Source organism: Osmerus mordax, chromosome 18 (assembly GCF_038355195.1).
Source record: "Osmerus mordax isolate fOsmMor3 chromosome 18, fOsmMor3.pri, whole genome shotgun sequence".
In the NCBI taxonomy this organism is placed as follows: Eukaryota; Metazoa; Chordata; class Actinopteri; order Osmeriformes; family Osmeridae; genus Osmerus; species Osmerus mordax.
This window is the reverse complement of record NC_090067.1, coordinates 3,386,325-3,403,824: the sequence shown is the minus strand read 5'-3', so window position 1 is coordinate 3,403,824 and position 17,500 is coordinate 3,386,325. Positions and strand designations below refer to the sequence as shown.

The window sequence follows — 17,500 nt, the reverse complement described above, 5'->3', positions numbered from 1 at the left end:
GGCTGTCCCAGTCCGGCCCACGTGAGGTCAATGAAAAATGACAAATAAATCAATGTGTTGAGCGGGAGGAAATCTGTCGTCCTGAAAGACTACAGTGATCAGGCGATTTACGTATGAGCGCTTACGCAGCCTCACCGACAGGAGACACAGAGTTAGCTGTTGGTTATGGAAATGTCCGCTCACGGTAAACAACGAGAGGTTGATACAGAATGTAGAGTTTTGAACAAGACATGGACTTCTAAATGTCTGTTTACTGAAGTCAAAGGCAAAGCTGTGTGCTTAGTTTGTGGAGAACAGGTCTCCTTTGTTGAAGGATTACAATTTGAATCGGCACAACAGGACTAAACACAGACAAATACAAGAACTTGACCGATGCAGAGTGGGCAAGGGCCGCTGCTGGTTTGCTAGTTAAGCTGCAGACCCTGATCACCTGTCAGCTGTCCTTCGCATAACTACCTCAGACATTCAACCAGACTTTAATACACTGGTTCAAGCCCAAGACAGACTGGATTTTTCTCACTGAGTAAGAAAAACTGAACTGAACTGGAAAACATCAGAAGCACGTATTGCTTTTGAATAAAGTTAATCAATTGCTGGTCTTTAACATACATCTTATGTATTTTTGTGAAGGTTGAAAAATTAAATGACACTTTTGACACATTTTCATAGCCTCATTGTAACATGTATTACCAGTAGCAGCTCCAAACAATATAATTTACTGTTTTTTAAATAAAGCAATAACATTAATATTGAGCAGATTTAAATTCAGCCTATTGGTTCTGCCCGCCACAACGGTCCCAATTTTTCATGTGGCCCTTCGGGAAAATTAATTGCCCACCCCTGGTCTAGAGTGTAGAGTCGTGGAGTGCACAGAGCTGGAACACTCAAGCTGGCAAGGTGAAAGGGCTGTGTGTGTGTGTGTGTGTGTGTGTGTGTGTGTGTGTGTGTGTGGGTGTGTGTGTGTGTGGGTGTGTGTTTCCTTTGAAGAAGCTTAAAAGGGGGAGCTAGGACGGGGTCATTGTTTGACGGACGTGTGTGAGTGACACATGTGCATGCGTGGGTGTGTTGTCTGCTGTCACTTCAATGTTCAAGTGAACAGTGTCCCAGAAAAAAGACCGTACATTCCAGAGTGTGTGTGTGTGTGTGTGTGTGTGTGTGTGTGTGAATAAGTGCTTCACCAAAGGACAAGGTTGTTCTTTCTCCTGGTCTCACCTCTCCTAACAGCCCACACACACATCCATTTCAGTGCTATGGCAATGACTGTATATATAATGGGCAAAGTCTATGGACCGCACCCATTGGTAGGTGAAAGCCTGTTTTTGAAGCCTCGATTTTTGCACTCGTCGCCACCTTTGCTTTTCGGAGCCAGGAGTGACCACATTTGGACGAGAGGGCGGAGTTGGGAAGGGGCGAGGGGCGGGTGAAGCCGAGGACACGATGCGCGCCCGCCTCCCCCTCCTCCTCCGTGCCCCTTGGCTCGTACGCCTGTCAATCAAGCCGTCCACGGGAACCGATTGGAGCGAGAGCGTGTTCCCTGCAGATCCTCAGTTCGGTTGTTACCAACGCGCGTTGCGTCTTGGATGTTTTTAAGTGTGTACGGACGGAGTGAAGATTAAGAATAGAACACCTCAGGGTCCTGATGGAGACGGCAGAATCATCTCTTCATCCCTTGGCTGTCAAAAGGCTTGCCTCTGTCTCCCACACACACTCCAAACAGATTTGTCTTTCTTTCTTGTCTCTCTCTCTCTCTCTCTCTCTCTCTCTCTCTCTCTCTCTCTCTCCCTTTCTTCCTCTCCCTCTCTTCCTCTCGCTCTCCTTCTCTTCCTCTCTCTCTCTCAATCTCTCTCCTGTCTCTCTCCGTCTCGCTCGCTCTCTCTCTCGCTCTCTCTAGAAAGTAGGAAGATGGAAAACAGGAGAAGGGCCAGACCAATGGGACCTCATTATTGTATCATTATCGTATCATTATCATATCACCATCCCCATTGTCAGAAGCAAGGCGCCGGCCAATCACATGCTGAGGACAGCAGGTTGCCGGGCGACTTTCTCAAAGAGCTGAGACATGTTGAGGCCCGGCCGTGATCGCTTATAGCTCTGGCTGTGTATGTGTGTGAGAGAGAGAGAAACCTCACACTAAGCACAGAGGTACTACAGTGTTTAGGTATAGAGAACTCTCAAAACAGCTTGTCTAAGACTGTTTTTGTTGCTATAAATGTTTCTACTTCGTTACAAATCTCTCTCTCTCTGTCTCTCTCTCTGTCTCTTTCTCTCTCTCTGTCTCTCTCTCTGTCTCTCTCTGTCTCTCTCTCTGTCTCTGTCTCTCTCTCTGTCTCTCTCTCTGTCTCTGTCTCTTTCTCTCTGTCTCTCTATGTATGTCTCTCTCTCTGTCTCTCTCTCTCTGTCTCTCTCTCTGTCTCTCTCTCTGTCTCTCTGTCTCTTTCTCTGTCTGTCTCTCTGTCTCTCTCTCTGTCTCTCTCTCTCTGTCTCTTTCTCTCTGTCTCTCTCTCTGTCTCTCTCTGTATCTCTCTCTCTGTCTGTCTCTCTCTGTCTCTCTCTGTCTCTCTCTCTCTCTGTCTCTCTCTGTCTCTCTCTCTGTCTCTCTGTCTCTGTCTCTTTCTCTCTGTCTCTCTCTCTGTCTCTCTCTGTCTCTCTCTGTATCTCTCTCTCTGTCTGTCTCTCTCTGTCTCTCTCTCTGTCTCTCTCTCTCTGTCTCTCTCTCTCTGTCGTGTTTGTGTGTGGGTGGGTGTATATTATGGTCCTTGTGTGTGGTGTGGGTCTATATAATACGTGTGTGTGGTGTGTGTTTGTGTCGGGATGTATATGGTGCATGTGTGTGTGAGCATATATGTGTGTGGTGGTATGAGTGTATACATAGTGTGTGTGTGTATTCTCCCAGGGTGTGTGGCAGTCTAAAGTTCCCTCCATATGCAGTGATATGCATGATGAACATGTTCAGCCCAGTCAAGCTTACCAGACATCCTGTTGCAACACTTGTCTGATGCACTGGTGTAGAAATACACATACACACACACACACACCTGGACACACACTCACACCTGGACACAGACACACACACTGGTGGATTCTCTAGAACTCAGCCAGAGCGAAAGACACACACACACACACACACACACACACACACTGAATCCCCAGGATAGCTGAGTTCTTGTAAACCCTGCTGTAGCACTTACCAATCCTAACATACTTCAGTGGTCATCATCGCTTGAAGTGATCCATGAAACTCAGGGGGCAATTATCACCTGTGATCCCAGGAATGTACCACTAAATTGCAAAGATAACACTTCTGCAAAGATTTGTCGGAATCAAGACCAGGTTTAATGAGTTTAGCCGTGCGTGAGTGTTTCATTTGATAAAAGTGGTTTTGGAGTTTGGTTCACTTGAAACTGAATGCTGTTCCTGCTATGAAACTGCCGGAAGACAGAGTTATTGGAGCCCTGTAAAGCTGCAGGGAGCCAGTTTGTTAGTGAACCTCTGCCCTGGTTGTAACCTGCTGTTAAGAGAGTCAAACCCGAACCCCCTCCTCCACCTCCTCTCCTCCCCCTCCACCCCCTCTTCCTCCTCCTCCTCTCCTCCACCCCCTCTCCGTCCTCCCCCTCTCCTCCACCCCCTCTCCCTCCTCCTCCTCCTCCCCCTCCACCTCCTCTCCTCCCCCTCCACCCTGTCCAACCCCCTCTCCCCTCCTCCTCCTCCTCCCCCATCTTCCTCTCAGCATGGCCGATTCAGGTCAAGTCACAGTCTGGGATGCTAATCAGCTGCCTGCTAACGAGTTGCCTGCCTCCTTAACGAGCTGATGAGGCAACCAGGGCCGTCAGGACACCGTGGAGGGAGGGGGGGGGGGGGGGGGGGGTGGAGGGGAGGGAGGAAAGATTGAATCGCCGAGGGATTCAGGGGTGGGGTGGGAAGAATGGCAGGAAAGAGGGGATGAGGAGGGAGGGAGGGAGAAGGGAGGGTTTTGTAGACACAGCAGGGTTTGTATCGTGATCCCACTAGAGAGGGGTAGTGAGAGAGAGAGAGAGAGAGAGAGAGAGAGAGAGAGAGAGAGAGAGAAAGGAGATGTGTGTAAAATAGTGTGTATATACTGTATGTGAACGTTGTCTCGTGCCTCTGGTTCCTCAGTGCTGTTTGGCCAGTTCGTCCTGTTCCAGACCTCTCTGAATGATGTCGTGGAAATCTACGATGGATCCACCCAGCAGAGTCCTCTCCTATCCTCCCTCTCTGGATCCCACTCAGGTAAGGAGGGGAGGGGAGGGGGAGTGAAGGACAGTAGATTAGAGGAGAGAAGGAGACAGGAGGGGAGGCAGTGGAAGGAGATCAAAGCGGAGAGTGAACCAGCGGCCTTCACAGTGTCTCTCCCGCTTGTCGCTGATCAAAGAAGGTGATTGATTCTCTGTCCTCGTCCTAGTCAGAAGTATTGATCTGAGGGGGGTGGGGGGGGGGGGGGGGGGGGGGGGGTCAGGTGACCAAACACACATCAATCAACACACTCACACTGCTGTCTGAAACATGCTCGATGAAAGGACCTCCTCTCCTTCTTGTATCCCTCCTTCCTCCCCTCCCTCTCCTCCTCCCCTCCCTCTCCTCCCTCCCTCTCCTCCCTCCCTCCCTCCCTCCCTCCCTCTCCTCCCTCCCTCCCTCCCTCCCTCCCTCCCCTCCCTCCCTCTCCTCCCTCCCTCCCTCCCTCCCTCCCTCTCCTCCCTCCCTCCCTCCCTCCCTCCCTCCCTCCCTCCCTCCCTCCCCTCCCTCCCCTCCCTCTCCTCCCTCCCTCCCTCCCTCCCTCCCTCTCCTCCCTCCCTCCCTCCCTCCCTCCCTCTCCTCCCTCCCTCCCTCCCTCCCTCCCTCCCTCCCTCCTCCCTCCCTCCCTCCCTCCCCTCCCTCCCTCCCTCCCTCCCTCCCTCTCCTCCCTCCCTCCCTCCCTCCCTCCCTCTCCTCCCTCCCTCCCTCCCTCCCTCCCTCCCTCCCTCCCTCCCTCCCTCTCCTCCCTCCCTCCCTCCCCTCCCTCCCTCCCTCCCTCTCCTCCCTCCCTCCCTCCCTCCTCCTCCCTCCCTCCCTCCCTCCCTCCCTCCCTCTCCTCCCTCCCTCCCTCCCTCCCTCCCTCCCTCCCTCCCTCTCCTCCTCCCTCCCTCCCTCCCTCTCCTCCCTCCCTCCCTCCCTCCCTCCCTCTCCTCCCTCCCTCCCTCCCTCCCCTCCCTCTCCTCCCTCCCTCCCTCCCTCCCCTCTCCTCCCTCCCTCCCTCCCTCCCTCCCTCTCTACCCTCCCCTCACCTTCCATCCCCCAGGGGAGTCCCTTCCATTGACGACAGGTAACCAGGTCACCATCAAGTTCACTACTGTTGGACCGGAGACTGCCAAGGGCTTCCACTTTGTCTACCAAGGTGGGTCACACACACACACACACACACTTTTTGGGGGTTCGTCAGTTTCCCCCTTTTCTCTTTCTCTCTCTCTCCTCTCTTTCCTCTCTCTCATCTTCTCTCTCTCCTCTCTTTCTTTCTCTCTCTCTCTCTCTCTCTCTCTCTCTCTCTCTCTCTCTCTCTCTCTCTCTCTCTCTCTCTCCTCTCTCTCTCTTCTCTCTCTCTGTCTCACCTTCTCTCTCTCTCTCCTCTCTCTCTCTCTCTTTCTCCTCTCTTTCTCTCTCCTCTCTTCCTCTCTCTCTCTCCTCCATCTCTTTACCTCCATCTCTCCTCCTTCTCGCTCTCGCTCTTGCCTCTCCTGCCTCTAAGCTAACTCACTGACTCACTAGAGAACTTCTCTTCAGCTTAGAGACATCAAGCTTCTTACCACTCTGCAAACTGTACAAATTCTGCCTTCATCAAACAAATGCTCACTTTAAATCCTCTCACTGCAGCCTCCAGCAACACACACACACTTCTGTACACACACGCGCGCACACACAAGCATAGACACACACTCACTTCTACATGCACTTGTACACCCATACAAGCATGCACGCAAGCACGCACACACCCTAGGCCATAGCTAATTCTCTGTACAATACTGCATACATGTTCTACAACTGCATCAGCAGAGCAAGGGTAGAGGAATGTTAGAGGGTGTGTGTGTGTGTGTGTGAACACATGCGAAAGGCGTGTGTGAGAGTGTGTGTGTATATAAGAGTGTGAGTGTGTGTGTGTGTGCGTGTGTGAGATAATGTGTGTGCGAGAATGTGTGTGTCTGTGTGTGTGTGAGAGAGAAAATGTGTGTGTGTATGAAGACTCTTCAGCAGCTGTCTGGGAGCAGATAAAAGCATCTCTGACAACACATCAACAAATCATCCCGTTTTTCGTTCTCGACTTTTATTCACTTACTCATTTTCCTTCCCCAAAGGGACCATTGTGTTTGTTCTAAAAGGACTGTTCTGTTTGAAGTATTCCTCTTATCTCCCTCCCTCCTCCCCCCCTTCTCCCCCCATCTCCCCTCCTGCCTCCTCTAACTTTCTCTCCCCCCCCCCCGCCCGCTCCCCCAGCCGTCCCCAGGACCAGCTCTACTCAGTGTAGTTCCGTGCCGGAGCCTCGCTTCGGCAAACGTCTCGGCAACGACTTCGCCGTGGGCGCCACGGTGATGTTTGAGTGTAACCCTGGTTACGCCCTCCATGGCTCCAATGCCATTCGCTGCGAGAGCGTCCCCGACAACCTCGCCCAAATGGAACGACTCGCTGCCTACCTGCGTCGGTCCAGTGACTCACTCAGTAGTGTGTGAGGGTGTGACAGAGAGAGAGAGAGTGTGTGTGTGTGTGTGTGTGTGTGACCTCAGGACCCTCATCATTACGTTGTGACCCAGAGCATCACATCTTACCTGTGTGAAATATGGATGAGCAGAAATTGCTCTGAAGTGAATTTGTTGAATAATTGAAAGGTTTGACACAGATATATTGGACTGCTTTTCCTGTCCCCCCCCTCTCTCCCTCTCCCCATTTCTCTCTCTCTCTACCCCTCTTTTTTACTCTGTCTCTCTCCCACTCTCTCTCTCTCTCCCCCCTCTCTCTCTCTCCCCCTCTCTCTCTTTCTCTCTCTCTCCCCCCTCTCTTTCTCTCTCTCCCCCTCTCTCTCTTTCTCTCTCTCCCCCTCTCTCTCTTTCTCTCTCTCCCCTCTCTCTCTCCTTTGATCATGCTCTCTCTTGATCCCTCTATCCCTCCCAGCCCCATATCTCCATCCATCTCTCCGCCCTATCCTTCACTCATGTCTTACCTCCTGTTAGACACCCATCTGTGTGTGTGTGTGTGTGCGCGTGTGTGTGTGTGTCCACCTGCTGTTTGCTGTTTAAACACAGTGATTGGTTTTAACCTCCACATTATCCTGCTGTCCTTCCCAGATAGCATCTGACCTGACACACACACTCACAGACACACACACCAACCAACACACACACTCACAGACATACATACGCACACACTCAGGCACTAACACAAACACACACCAAAACACACACTAAAACGCGCACACACATGCACGCGCACACTAACTGGCCCACACACAGGCACGCACACACACACACACACGCATCCTGTGTCCTTGAGGGTGTGTGCCTCCTCCTCCACCCTTATCTATCTAAATCACGTCCCTTTATCCTAGCAGAGAACATTTCTTTTTATTGTTTTATTAATGAACTATGTTAATGTTCTGCCGTAATAAAACATAATTATCTGATTATAACACAACCTTATCTGAACTGATCTAGACATTGTGTGTGCGCGCGGGTTTGTGTGCGTGTATTGATGTCTCCTCTCCTGTGTCGTGCGTGTAATGTGTGTGTGCGTGTATTAAAATGATCCTCCTCTCCAGTGCTGTGTGTAGTGTCTGTGAGTGTGTGTGAGTGTGTAGAGGATTCAAACCGATACATCCCACCCCTTCCCTTAAGAGCCACTCCCCCAAACACCAAAGTGCTGCCTGACTACTGCCGGGAAGTATGTACACACACAGACACACAAGTAGCCCGTCCAATCATTGCATTTGGTCTGAATGCCGTCCAATCATTAGTGCCTGTTCAACCTTAACGATTGGCCCGTGTTTATTACAGTCCTGCGACACCCACAGATGTCGGATTGATTTAACTTCACTGTCAAACCTTTAGATTCATTGGTCGCTATCGGGATTTTGAAGTTTATTTCAGCAAATATGTCGAAACGTGCTTCTCAACAACATGACCTACCCTGCCCTGACCGTGTCCCCTCCCCCCCAGTGCCGTGTGGAGGCACGTTGATTGCCCACAGAGGCACCATCCTGTCCCCTGGGTACCCCGAGCCCTACGACAACAACCAGAACTGTGTGTGGAAGATCTCCGTTCCTGAGGGGGCGGGAATACAGGTGACCCCTCTTGATCTCTCACACACACACACACAGTCCAACACTGTGCAGTATGTGGACTATTTTTCTTTCTATCTCTTTCTACCCCCCCCCCCCCCCAGATCCAGGTGATCAGCTTTGCTTCGGAGCATAACTGGGATTCTCTCGACTTTTACGACGGAGCAGATAACCATGCCCCTCGATTAGGCAGCTACTCGGGTAATACCTAACTATCTATCTACTATACACTCAGGTAATACCTAACTATCTATCTACTATACACTCAGCTAATACCTAACTATCTATCTACTATACACTCAGGTAATACCTAACTAACTATCTACTATACACTCAGGTAATACCTAACTATCTATCTACTATACAATCAGCTAATACCTAACTATCTATCTACTATACACTCAGGTAATACCTAACTAACTATCTACTATACACTCAGGTAATACCTAACTAAACTATCTACTATACGCTCAGCTAATACCTAACTAACTATCTACTATACACTCAGGTAATACCTAACTAACTATCTACTATACACTCAGGTAATACCTAACTAACTATCTACTATACACTCAGGTAATACCTAACTAACTATCTACTATACACTCAGGTAATACCTAACTATCTATCTACTATACGCTCAGGTAATACCTAACTATCTATCTACTATACGCTCAGGTAATACCTAACTAACTATCTACTATACACTCAGGTAATACCTAACTATCTATCTACTATACACCCAGGTAATATCTAACTATCTATCTACTATATACTCAGGTAATACCTAAACTATCTACTCAGGTTACACTGCAAACTGTCTATCTAGGTAAATATCTAATGTGTATAATATACCTAACTATCTTCTAAGGTAAATACCTTAATTAATTATCTATCAACCTAACAACTATCTACTTATATAAATACCTAAATGTATACCTAAACACCTACTTATCAATAATATACCTAACTATCTACCAAACGAACTATTTACTTAGGTTAATACCTTATATACCTAAATATCTACATATCCCACTGTCTACTTAGGTAAATAGCTTATATATCTATTTCTACTCACTAGGTAGATATGTAACCATGTAACAACATTTGTACTCAGGTAAATACCTAACATTGGGCTAGCTTCCACCCTTGTTCACCCCATCATGGATATCCGGCCCTTGTGTTGCTGCTCTGGTATGTGGGGCCCATTTTCCAGTTTAATCAACAAAAAAGGATACAATGAATTGGCCTTGACTCATTTTCTATGAGGATCGTGTAAAAGGACTTGTGCACCCACACCCATTGTAAAATATGTACTATTTTCAAATACTTTGCCCCAGCAAGTTGAATATTCAAGGTACATTTACAGAAATTGTCATGACTGTATTGTTTTAAAAGCCCCAAAAGGTAGTGGGTGGATCAGAGCCCTGACTAGGTAACACAATCACACCAGGGCTGGTTCATCTGTCAGGACGCTCACTCATTTTTTTGTACATTATTCAGTTTTTCTTATTCCAGCTTCAGATTGATTTTGCAGTACTAGTAGCAAACGTGTCAGGAAAAGGTCATGTGTTAGTAACTGTTTTTGTCACTGTCTAATATCTGACTTAGTAACTACCAAATTTAACTGTTAAATACATGTATTTAACATATACTCTGTCTTTTTCTTTTTCTCCTTCTCCCTCCCTCTTCCGTTCTCCCTCCCCCCTATCCTCCCTCCTCCCCCCTATCCTCCCTCCTCCCCCTATCCTCCCTCCTCCCCCCTATCCTCCCTCCTCCCCCCTATCCTCCCTCCTCCCCCCTATCCTCCCTCCTCCCCCTATCCTCCCTCCTCCCCCTATCCTCCCTCCTCCCCCCCTATCCTCCCTCCTCCCCCTATCCTCCCTCCTCCCCCTATCCTCCTCCCTCCCCCCCTATCCTCCTCCCTCCCCCCTATCCTCCCTCATCCTCCCTCTTCCTCCCTCCCCCCTATCCTCCCTCCTCCTCCCTCCCCCCTATCCTCCCTCCTCCCCCCTATCCACTCTCCTCCTCCCTCCCCCGTATCCTCCCTCCTCCCCCCCTATCCTCCCCTCCTCCCCCCTATCCACTCTCCTCCTCCCTCCCCCCTATCCTCCTTCCTCCCCCTGTCCTCCCTCCTCCCCCCTATCCTCCCTCCTCCTCTCTCCCCCAGGCACCACCATCCCTCAGCTCCTCAACAGCACCTCCAACAACCTCTACCTGAGCTTCAGCTCCGACATCAGCGTCTCAGCTGCCGGCTTCCACCTGGAGTATACAGGTGAGACTACATTACCCATCATGCACCAGGAGTACACAAGTGAAACTTCATTAGCTGCCATGCACCTGGAGTATACAGGTACGATTGCATTACCCACCATGCAGACTACATTACCCCACCATACACTTGAAGCACACAGGTAAGACTACCTGAACCACCTTGCCACAAGGGGTCCAAATGTAATACTCCAATACCCACCATGCATCAGGAGTATGCACCTGGCACAAGACAACCAAAACGTGTGTGTGTGTGTTCCAGCTATAGGGCTGGAGTCGTGTCCAGAGCCCCAGGACTCCCACCTATGGTCTCAGGCTAGGAGACCGCTTCATGGTGGGAGATGTGGTGCAGTTCCAGTGTGAACAGGGATACTCTCTACAGGTACACACACTCACACACATATACACACAGATACGTACGCACACAGACACACACACACACATGATGATGTACACACAGACCCACACACATACAAACACGTATGCACACACGCTGCAAGTGCGTTAACACTTCCTGTCTTCTTCCTCCAGGGAAACGCCCACATCACCTGCATGCCTGGACCTGTCAGACGCTGGAACTACCCTGTACCCCCTCTGTCTAGGTACACACACACACCTCTACCCTGTACCCCTCTGTCTAGGTACACACACACACACCTCTACCCTGTACCCCTCTGTCTGGTGTGTAATATGTACAGTGTGTGTATGTAGGGGTGTGAAAGTAGGGGTGTGGGGGGGGGGGGGGTCTGTGGTTGTCTGGACCAGCTGTGCTTCCTGAAAAGCAAGCACAGCTCAATAATTCACCCACCAACTGCTCTCCTCTCCCTCTTCTCTGCTCTCCTCCCCCTCTCCCCTTTCCCATCTTCCTCTCCACTCCCCACCCTTCCTCTCCTCTCTTTCCACTCTCTTCTTCTCTTCCTCTTTCCCTCCCCTCCCCTTGTGTGTGTGTGTGTGAGTGTGAGTGTGCGTGCTGGCAGGGCAATGAGCCACTCAGGGTCCCCTCTGCTGGTCTCCCCTGACTCTATTGCACGGTTTTTCTCTGGTCTCTGTCCAGACCTTTTTCCTATATGAGAGTGTGTTTATGTGAGTGTATGCGTGTGTGAGAGCATGTGTTTTGTGGTTGCGTGTGTGTGTGAGTGAGTGCAAGGCCCCGCTCTCAGGGGCCTCGAGGCCTCATGTGCTCCAGTGTTCTAGAAGCTTCACATCTACATCTCCAGCCCCCCCCCCCCCCCCCGTCAGCCCCCGGCCATGACACGTGTGCTCACACCTCCCACATGACACACACACACACACACACACACACACACACGCTCTCTGGGAAGGTGCATCCCTGAGCTGTCCTATTCTCTTTGTGTTGGTTGGCTCCTCAACTCTCGTCCTGCCAACACCACTTCATCACCCCCCCCATCCCCAAACCACCCCTCTCTCCCACTCTTTCCCTCTCTCCCCCTCTCTTGCCTTTCTCTGATTCCCTCTCCCTCTCCCCACCCCTCTCTCTCCCTCCCTCTCGCTCGCTCTCTCTCGTGCCGACCAATCTCTTCACGCTCACACACACCACACATCATAAAGCCCCAGACACAATCATGATTCCCCTAAGTAGCCCGACATAAAAAAGGGAAAGATCTCTCTCAGCGTCGCCAAATACGTCCGAAGGTCCCCTTCCGGACCCCATATTAAATATCACTTCCATAAAGAGCTGGATCATCTGGACCCCGTCGGCCTCCCTGTGCCCACCGAGGTGAAAGGGTTTCAGAATAAAGCAGAACAAAAAAGATACTTTTATAATACCTCCCTCTTCCCCCAGGTTCACAAAACGGGGGGGAGTTACACACACACACACACACTCACGTACACACCGTCACACGTACTCCCTCATACACGCACGCACACACACCACTCACTCGCCTACACACACACAGTCCCCCCCCATACACACACCTCCGTGTTGGGCTCCGCTACCGCCGACCATGAAAGACCCCCCCCCCCCCCCCCGTCCTGTCTCAGCGGAGCGTCACTCATTTTATTCACTCGTTTGTTTTTGATCGGTCCGTCAGGATTACTGAGAGCATTCGTCATGGACGAGATGAATCATTGAGCTGCGCTAAAATGATGATGAACGCGCGGATGTCCTCGGCGGGTCGTCGGCCAGGCAGGGTTCGGGAACAAGGAGCTCGGCCATCTCCCGCGGCCCTCCTACCATACGAGCGAACTCCAACCGACAGATCAAAGTAGTACATTAGTAGCGACGACATGGGATGCTTGCATATGATTTATGGAGCAGATACTTTCCTCCACCGTGACAAGTGCACTTTGGAAAGCCCGGCAGAAGATGGAGGAGCGGAAGTGCGTCGTCCTCCAGTGGTCTGAGTCAAGGGATGGCCTGTGTTCACCAGGTGCAGCGCGGTGCGAGCACGTGCCGGCTGCCCCCTGTATCACAAAGGACAGCGCAGTGCAACGCGAACGTCTCCGCGACACGTGGTCCAGTGCAGCACGAGTCTGGATCTCTCTGGTCCACATCTTGAGCTGGTTTCATTGTAATCAAATCCCCCCACTCCTGTAAGATGTGTAATTCATGGTGAGCTTGTTTGACAGATCAGGGGGTTTCTCTGGCTGTCAGGCTGGGGGATGTGGCTGAGTGGTGGGGGGGGGGGGGGGTGCGTGGGGACTCTCTGGTCCCGAGAACGGGAAGGACACACACTCAGGGGATTGACACACCACACACTGACATGAGCAGTAGGACTGTAGAGGAGAGGATGGTGTCTGGTACAGGAGAGAGGAACCATCTCCTGGAGAAGGACCCGGGACAAGATGGGATGCTGCATTAAAGATGATTGAAAAGTACATGTAGATGAGACGATATCTAACTTGTGTGGGTGTGTGTGTGGTGTACATGTGTGGGGTGTGTGTTGTGGTGTGTGTGTGTGTGTTCACAGCCCACTGTGGAGGCTCCATGACAGATGTGAGTGGTGTGATTCTGAGCCCTGGTTTCCCTGGCAACTACCCCAGTGTAATGGACTGCACTTGGAACGTCAAGCTACCAATCGGCTTTGGTATGTACACACACACACACTTACACCCACGCATACTGACACACTCGCACGCACAGACACACACAGACACACGTGCACAAAGATACTCACACACTCACATACATGCACACGCGCACAGATACACACACACAAATACAAATGCACTCCAAACACACAGTCAGGTACAGGACAGGAGGAACCAAAACACTGTAAGCGAATGTTTAATAATGCACACGGCAAAAAGGTACAGAGACAGCAGGCACACGGGCTAAAACAAACAAACACTGAATGCAAGGCGAGGGTCAGGGTCAAAAATGGACAGGGGTCTAAGGAGGAATGCACCAAGTCAAACACTGGCAAGGCTCGCATGAATGTGTCAATGGACAGAACGTAGGAGAAGCCTGTGAAAAAGGAGGGTATTCATACAGAGTCCACCGGGGAGAGCACAGGTGAAGTGTATAAGCACACGCTGACGTGCTGACACACACACACACACAATGCAAGACACAGACACGCTCGCTCTCGTGCACACTCTCGCTCACACACACACACACAACGCGAGACACAGACACGCTCGCTCTCGCGCACACGCTCACTCCACACACACACAAACGCGCACGCAGACTGACATGCGCAGCCCCTTACAAAGCACAAGCCCCTTGGCACACACATGTCAGAGAGGGGGAATGAAAGGAAAGAGATACCCTTTGTCCTGTTTGGGTTTTAAATTGCATGTACTTGCGTGTGCGTGTGTGTGTCATGATCCTGTGTGTGTGTCTGCGTGTGTCCTGTGTGTGCTGTGTGCTGGTGTGTGTGTGTCCCCCTGCAGGTATACATCTGCAGTTCCTGAACTTTTCCACGGAGGCGATCCACGACTACCTGGAAATCCGCAGCGGTAACCAGGAGACGGGCCTCTGTGATTGACAGGTTCAGCGGACCCCAGCTGCCCCGACCCCTGTTCAGCACCACACACCTCACGTCCTTCTACTTCCACAGCGACTACTCCCAGAACAAAACCTGGCTTCCATATCACCTACCAGGGTAACTAGCTATCTACTGGATATCTACTGTCTCCCACATGTCTGGTTCTCCATATCACCCTGCAGCCAAGCCATCAGTAAGCTGAGTCACCTACTAACATACCCACCTCTCCCCACCTTCCTCCCCCCAGCCTATCAGCTCCAGAGCTGTCCTGATCCCCCAGACCCTTCAGGAACGGGGTGGTGATCGGTAGTGACTTCAGCGTGGGGCTGACCGTGTCCTTCGAGTGCCTGCCTGGGTACTCCCTCCTGGGGGAGGCCTCGCTCACCTGCGTCCACGGCACCAGCCGCGACTGGAACCACCCTGTGCCGCGCTGTGAAGGTTCGAATCCCCCTTGCACCCCGCACGTACAGCTGCTACATGGATTTGTTTCAGGGAGATACCTGCGGTATACCGGCGATGAAGGATCTGACCTGGGGTTAGCTAACCCTAGTCTGTTTCCCCAGCCCCTTTAGCTCTGCTAGCTAAACTAGTCTGTTTCCCCAGCCCTTTAGCTCTGCTAGCTAACCTAGTCTGTTTCCCCAGCCCTTTAGCTCTGCTAGCTAACCTAGTCTGTTTTCCCCAGCCCTTTAACTCTGCTAGCTAATCTAGTCTCTTACCCCAGCCCTTTAGCTCTGCTAGCTAACCCAGTCTGTCTCCCCAGCCCTTTAACTCTGCTAGCTAACCTAGTCTCTTACCCCAGCCCTTTAGCTCTGCTAGCTAACCCAGTCTGTCTCCCCAGCCCTGTGTGGAGGAAACATCACGTCCATGAACGGCACCATCTACTCCCCTGGGCACCCCCGAGGAGTACCCCAACTTCCAGGACTGCATCTGGAGTGTCCGCGTTCCCCCGGCAACGGCATCTACATCAACTTCACCGTGCTCAGCACCGAGCCCATCTACGACTTCATCACCGTCTGGTGGGTGCAGTACTACCATAGTACTAATAAAGTATTATCATAGTACTATTGACTTCACTGTCTGGTGGGTGCAGTACTACCATAGGATGAACTAAGTACCAATGTAGTGTCATTGTAGTACTGATGTAGTATGAGCATAGTACTAGTGCATAGACGTTCACCGTATAGTGGGCACTACCGCAGTTTTGCTTATAGTATTATCACAGTACAAGTAGAACATGGTACTGTACCAACATAGTAACACTGACTTATTAAAGTACACTTACATTTTCATCATTTGTCAGACACTTTTATCCAAAGCGACATAGAAATAGAGCATAGGACAAGTAGAAAGTACAGCAGAACGTCAAGCATCAGAGGTGTGTAGTTCTACCAGTATTGCAGTGGTCAGAGTCAAGGAAACCGTCTGTATTACCAGGCCCAGTGCAAAGTCCACCACATCTCAGCTACCAGGCCCAGTGCAAAGTCACCACATCTCAGCTACCAGGCCCAGTGCAAAGTCACCACATCTCAGCTACCAGGCCCAGTGCAAAGTCCACCACATCTCAGCTACCAGGCCCAGTGCAAAGTCACCACATCTCAGCTACAGGCACAGTGCAGCAATAATAACAGTGTGAAAAAATGAGCAGGAAGACAAACAACAAAACTAAGTAGGACAATTTTACGACTTAAATTAACGGGTTATGACACATTAAAAAAAGTCATATCAACTGGGGAATGTGAAAACAAAATAAACAAACAGTTTTCGAAACCATCTAGGGCCTCACCAACCCAGCAGTCACCGGAATGTTCCATCTCTAACAGCCCTCACGGCACACACTCGTTTCACGCTCACTTCTGAACGGCGAGGGGGTCATAACGCTGCGGCTCACAGATCATCAATGTCATTATCGCGTACTTAACAATATATTCCCGTCATTTAACATTCGATGATGTAGTGATCGAAGGATATACAAGCGTTATTGTCGCCTTCCTAGGCATTTCTATGCACGCTCAAGAAAGCCATCGCCCAGGATTGGTAGCTTCCCCAAACGAGGTCCAGGCGGACCTCCTTTTTGGAGACACGACAGCCTCTCTGCAGGCATGACCGGGGCCATGCAGGAGGGAAGCGCTGAACTTAAACAAAGACATTACTGTGCATGAACTCAAGGTTTCTTAAAGTCATTGTTATGATCTCAGAAACAAAAGCCATGTGACGTGTGTTAGCCAATGCGAGGGAAGGTGGATGTTGTTTTGAGACATAAAGAAAGGGGAAATCATGGATGTGAAAATGTCAGTTTCCCTGTGTGGGGCCGCTGTTTGACGTCAATCACATACAGTGCAAACAATAACATCCTTAGACACATGAGCCTATTACAGTAGTAAACTATAATGCCTGTATGACTTCATACAAGCCTATTACAGTAGTACTCTATAATGTCTGTATGACTTCATACAAGCCTATTACAGTAGTAACTCTATAATGTCTGTATGACTTCATACAAGCCTATTACAGTAGTACTCTATAATGCCTGTATGACTTCATACAAGCCTATTACAGTAGTACTCTATAATGCCTGTATGACTTCATACAAGCCTATTACAGTAGTACTCTATAATGCCTGTATGACTTCATACAAGCCTATTACAGTAGTACTCTATAATGCCTGTATGACTTCATACAAGCCTATTACAGTAGTACTCTATAATGCCTGTATGACCTTCATACAAGGCCTATTACAGTAGTACTCTATAATGCCTGTATGGACTTTATACAAGCCTATTACAGTAGTACTCTATAATGCCTGTATGACTTCATACAAGCCTATTTACAGTAGTAACTCTATAATGTCTGTATGACTTCATACAAGCCTATTACAGTAGTACTCTATAATGCCTGGTATGACTTCATACAAGCCTATTACAGTAGTACTCTATAATGCCTGTATGACTTCATACAAGCCTAT

At 50.2% G+C, this 17,500-nt stretch overlaps 1 protein-coding gene across 1 annotated transcript in view; it reads left to right on the top strand.

The window, feature by feature from the left end:
• Positions 1–17,500, top strand: part of LOC136962462 (CUB and sushi domain-containing protein 3-like) — a 164,259-nt gene that overhangs the window by 130,574 nt on the left and 16,185 nt on the right. Inside the window, 20 exon segments of the mRNA XM_067256247.1 lie at positions 4,135–4,248; positions 5,294–5,389; positions 6,481–6,656; positions 6,658–6,685; positions 8,193–8,317; positions 8,419–8,515; positions 10,485–10,589; positions 10,848–10,879; positions 10,881–10,967; positions 11,117–11,173; positions 11,175–11,187; positions 13,519–13,635; positions 14,444–14,526; positions 14,528–14,626; positions 14,628–14,655; positions 14,786–14,811; positions 14,814–14,976; positions 15,377–15,432; positions 15,434–15,485; positions 15,488–15,554. Coding sequence (XP_067112348.1) covers positions 4,135–4,248; positions 5,294–5,389; positions 6,481–6,656; positions 6,658–6,685; positions 8,193–8,317; positions 8,419–8,515; positions 10,485–10,589; positions 10,848–10,879; positions 10,881–10,967; positions 11,117–11,173; positions 11,175–11,187; positions 13,519–13,635; positions 14,444–14,526; positions 14,528–14,626; positions 14,628–14,655; positions 14,786–14,811; positions 14,814–14,976; positions 15,377–15,432; positions 15,434–15,485; positions 15,488–15,554 — 1,621 coding nt within the window.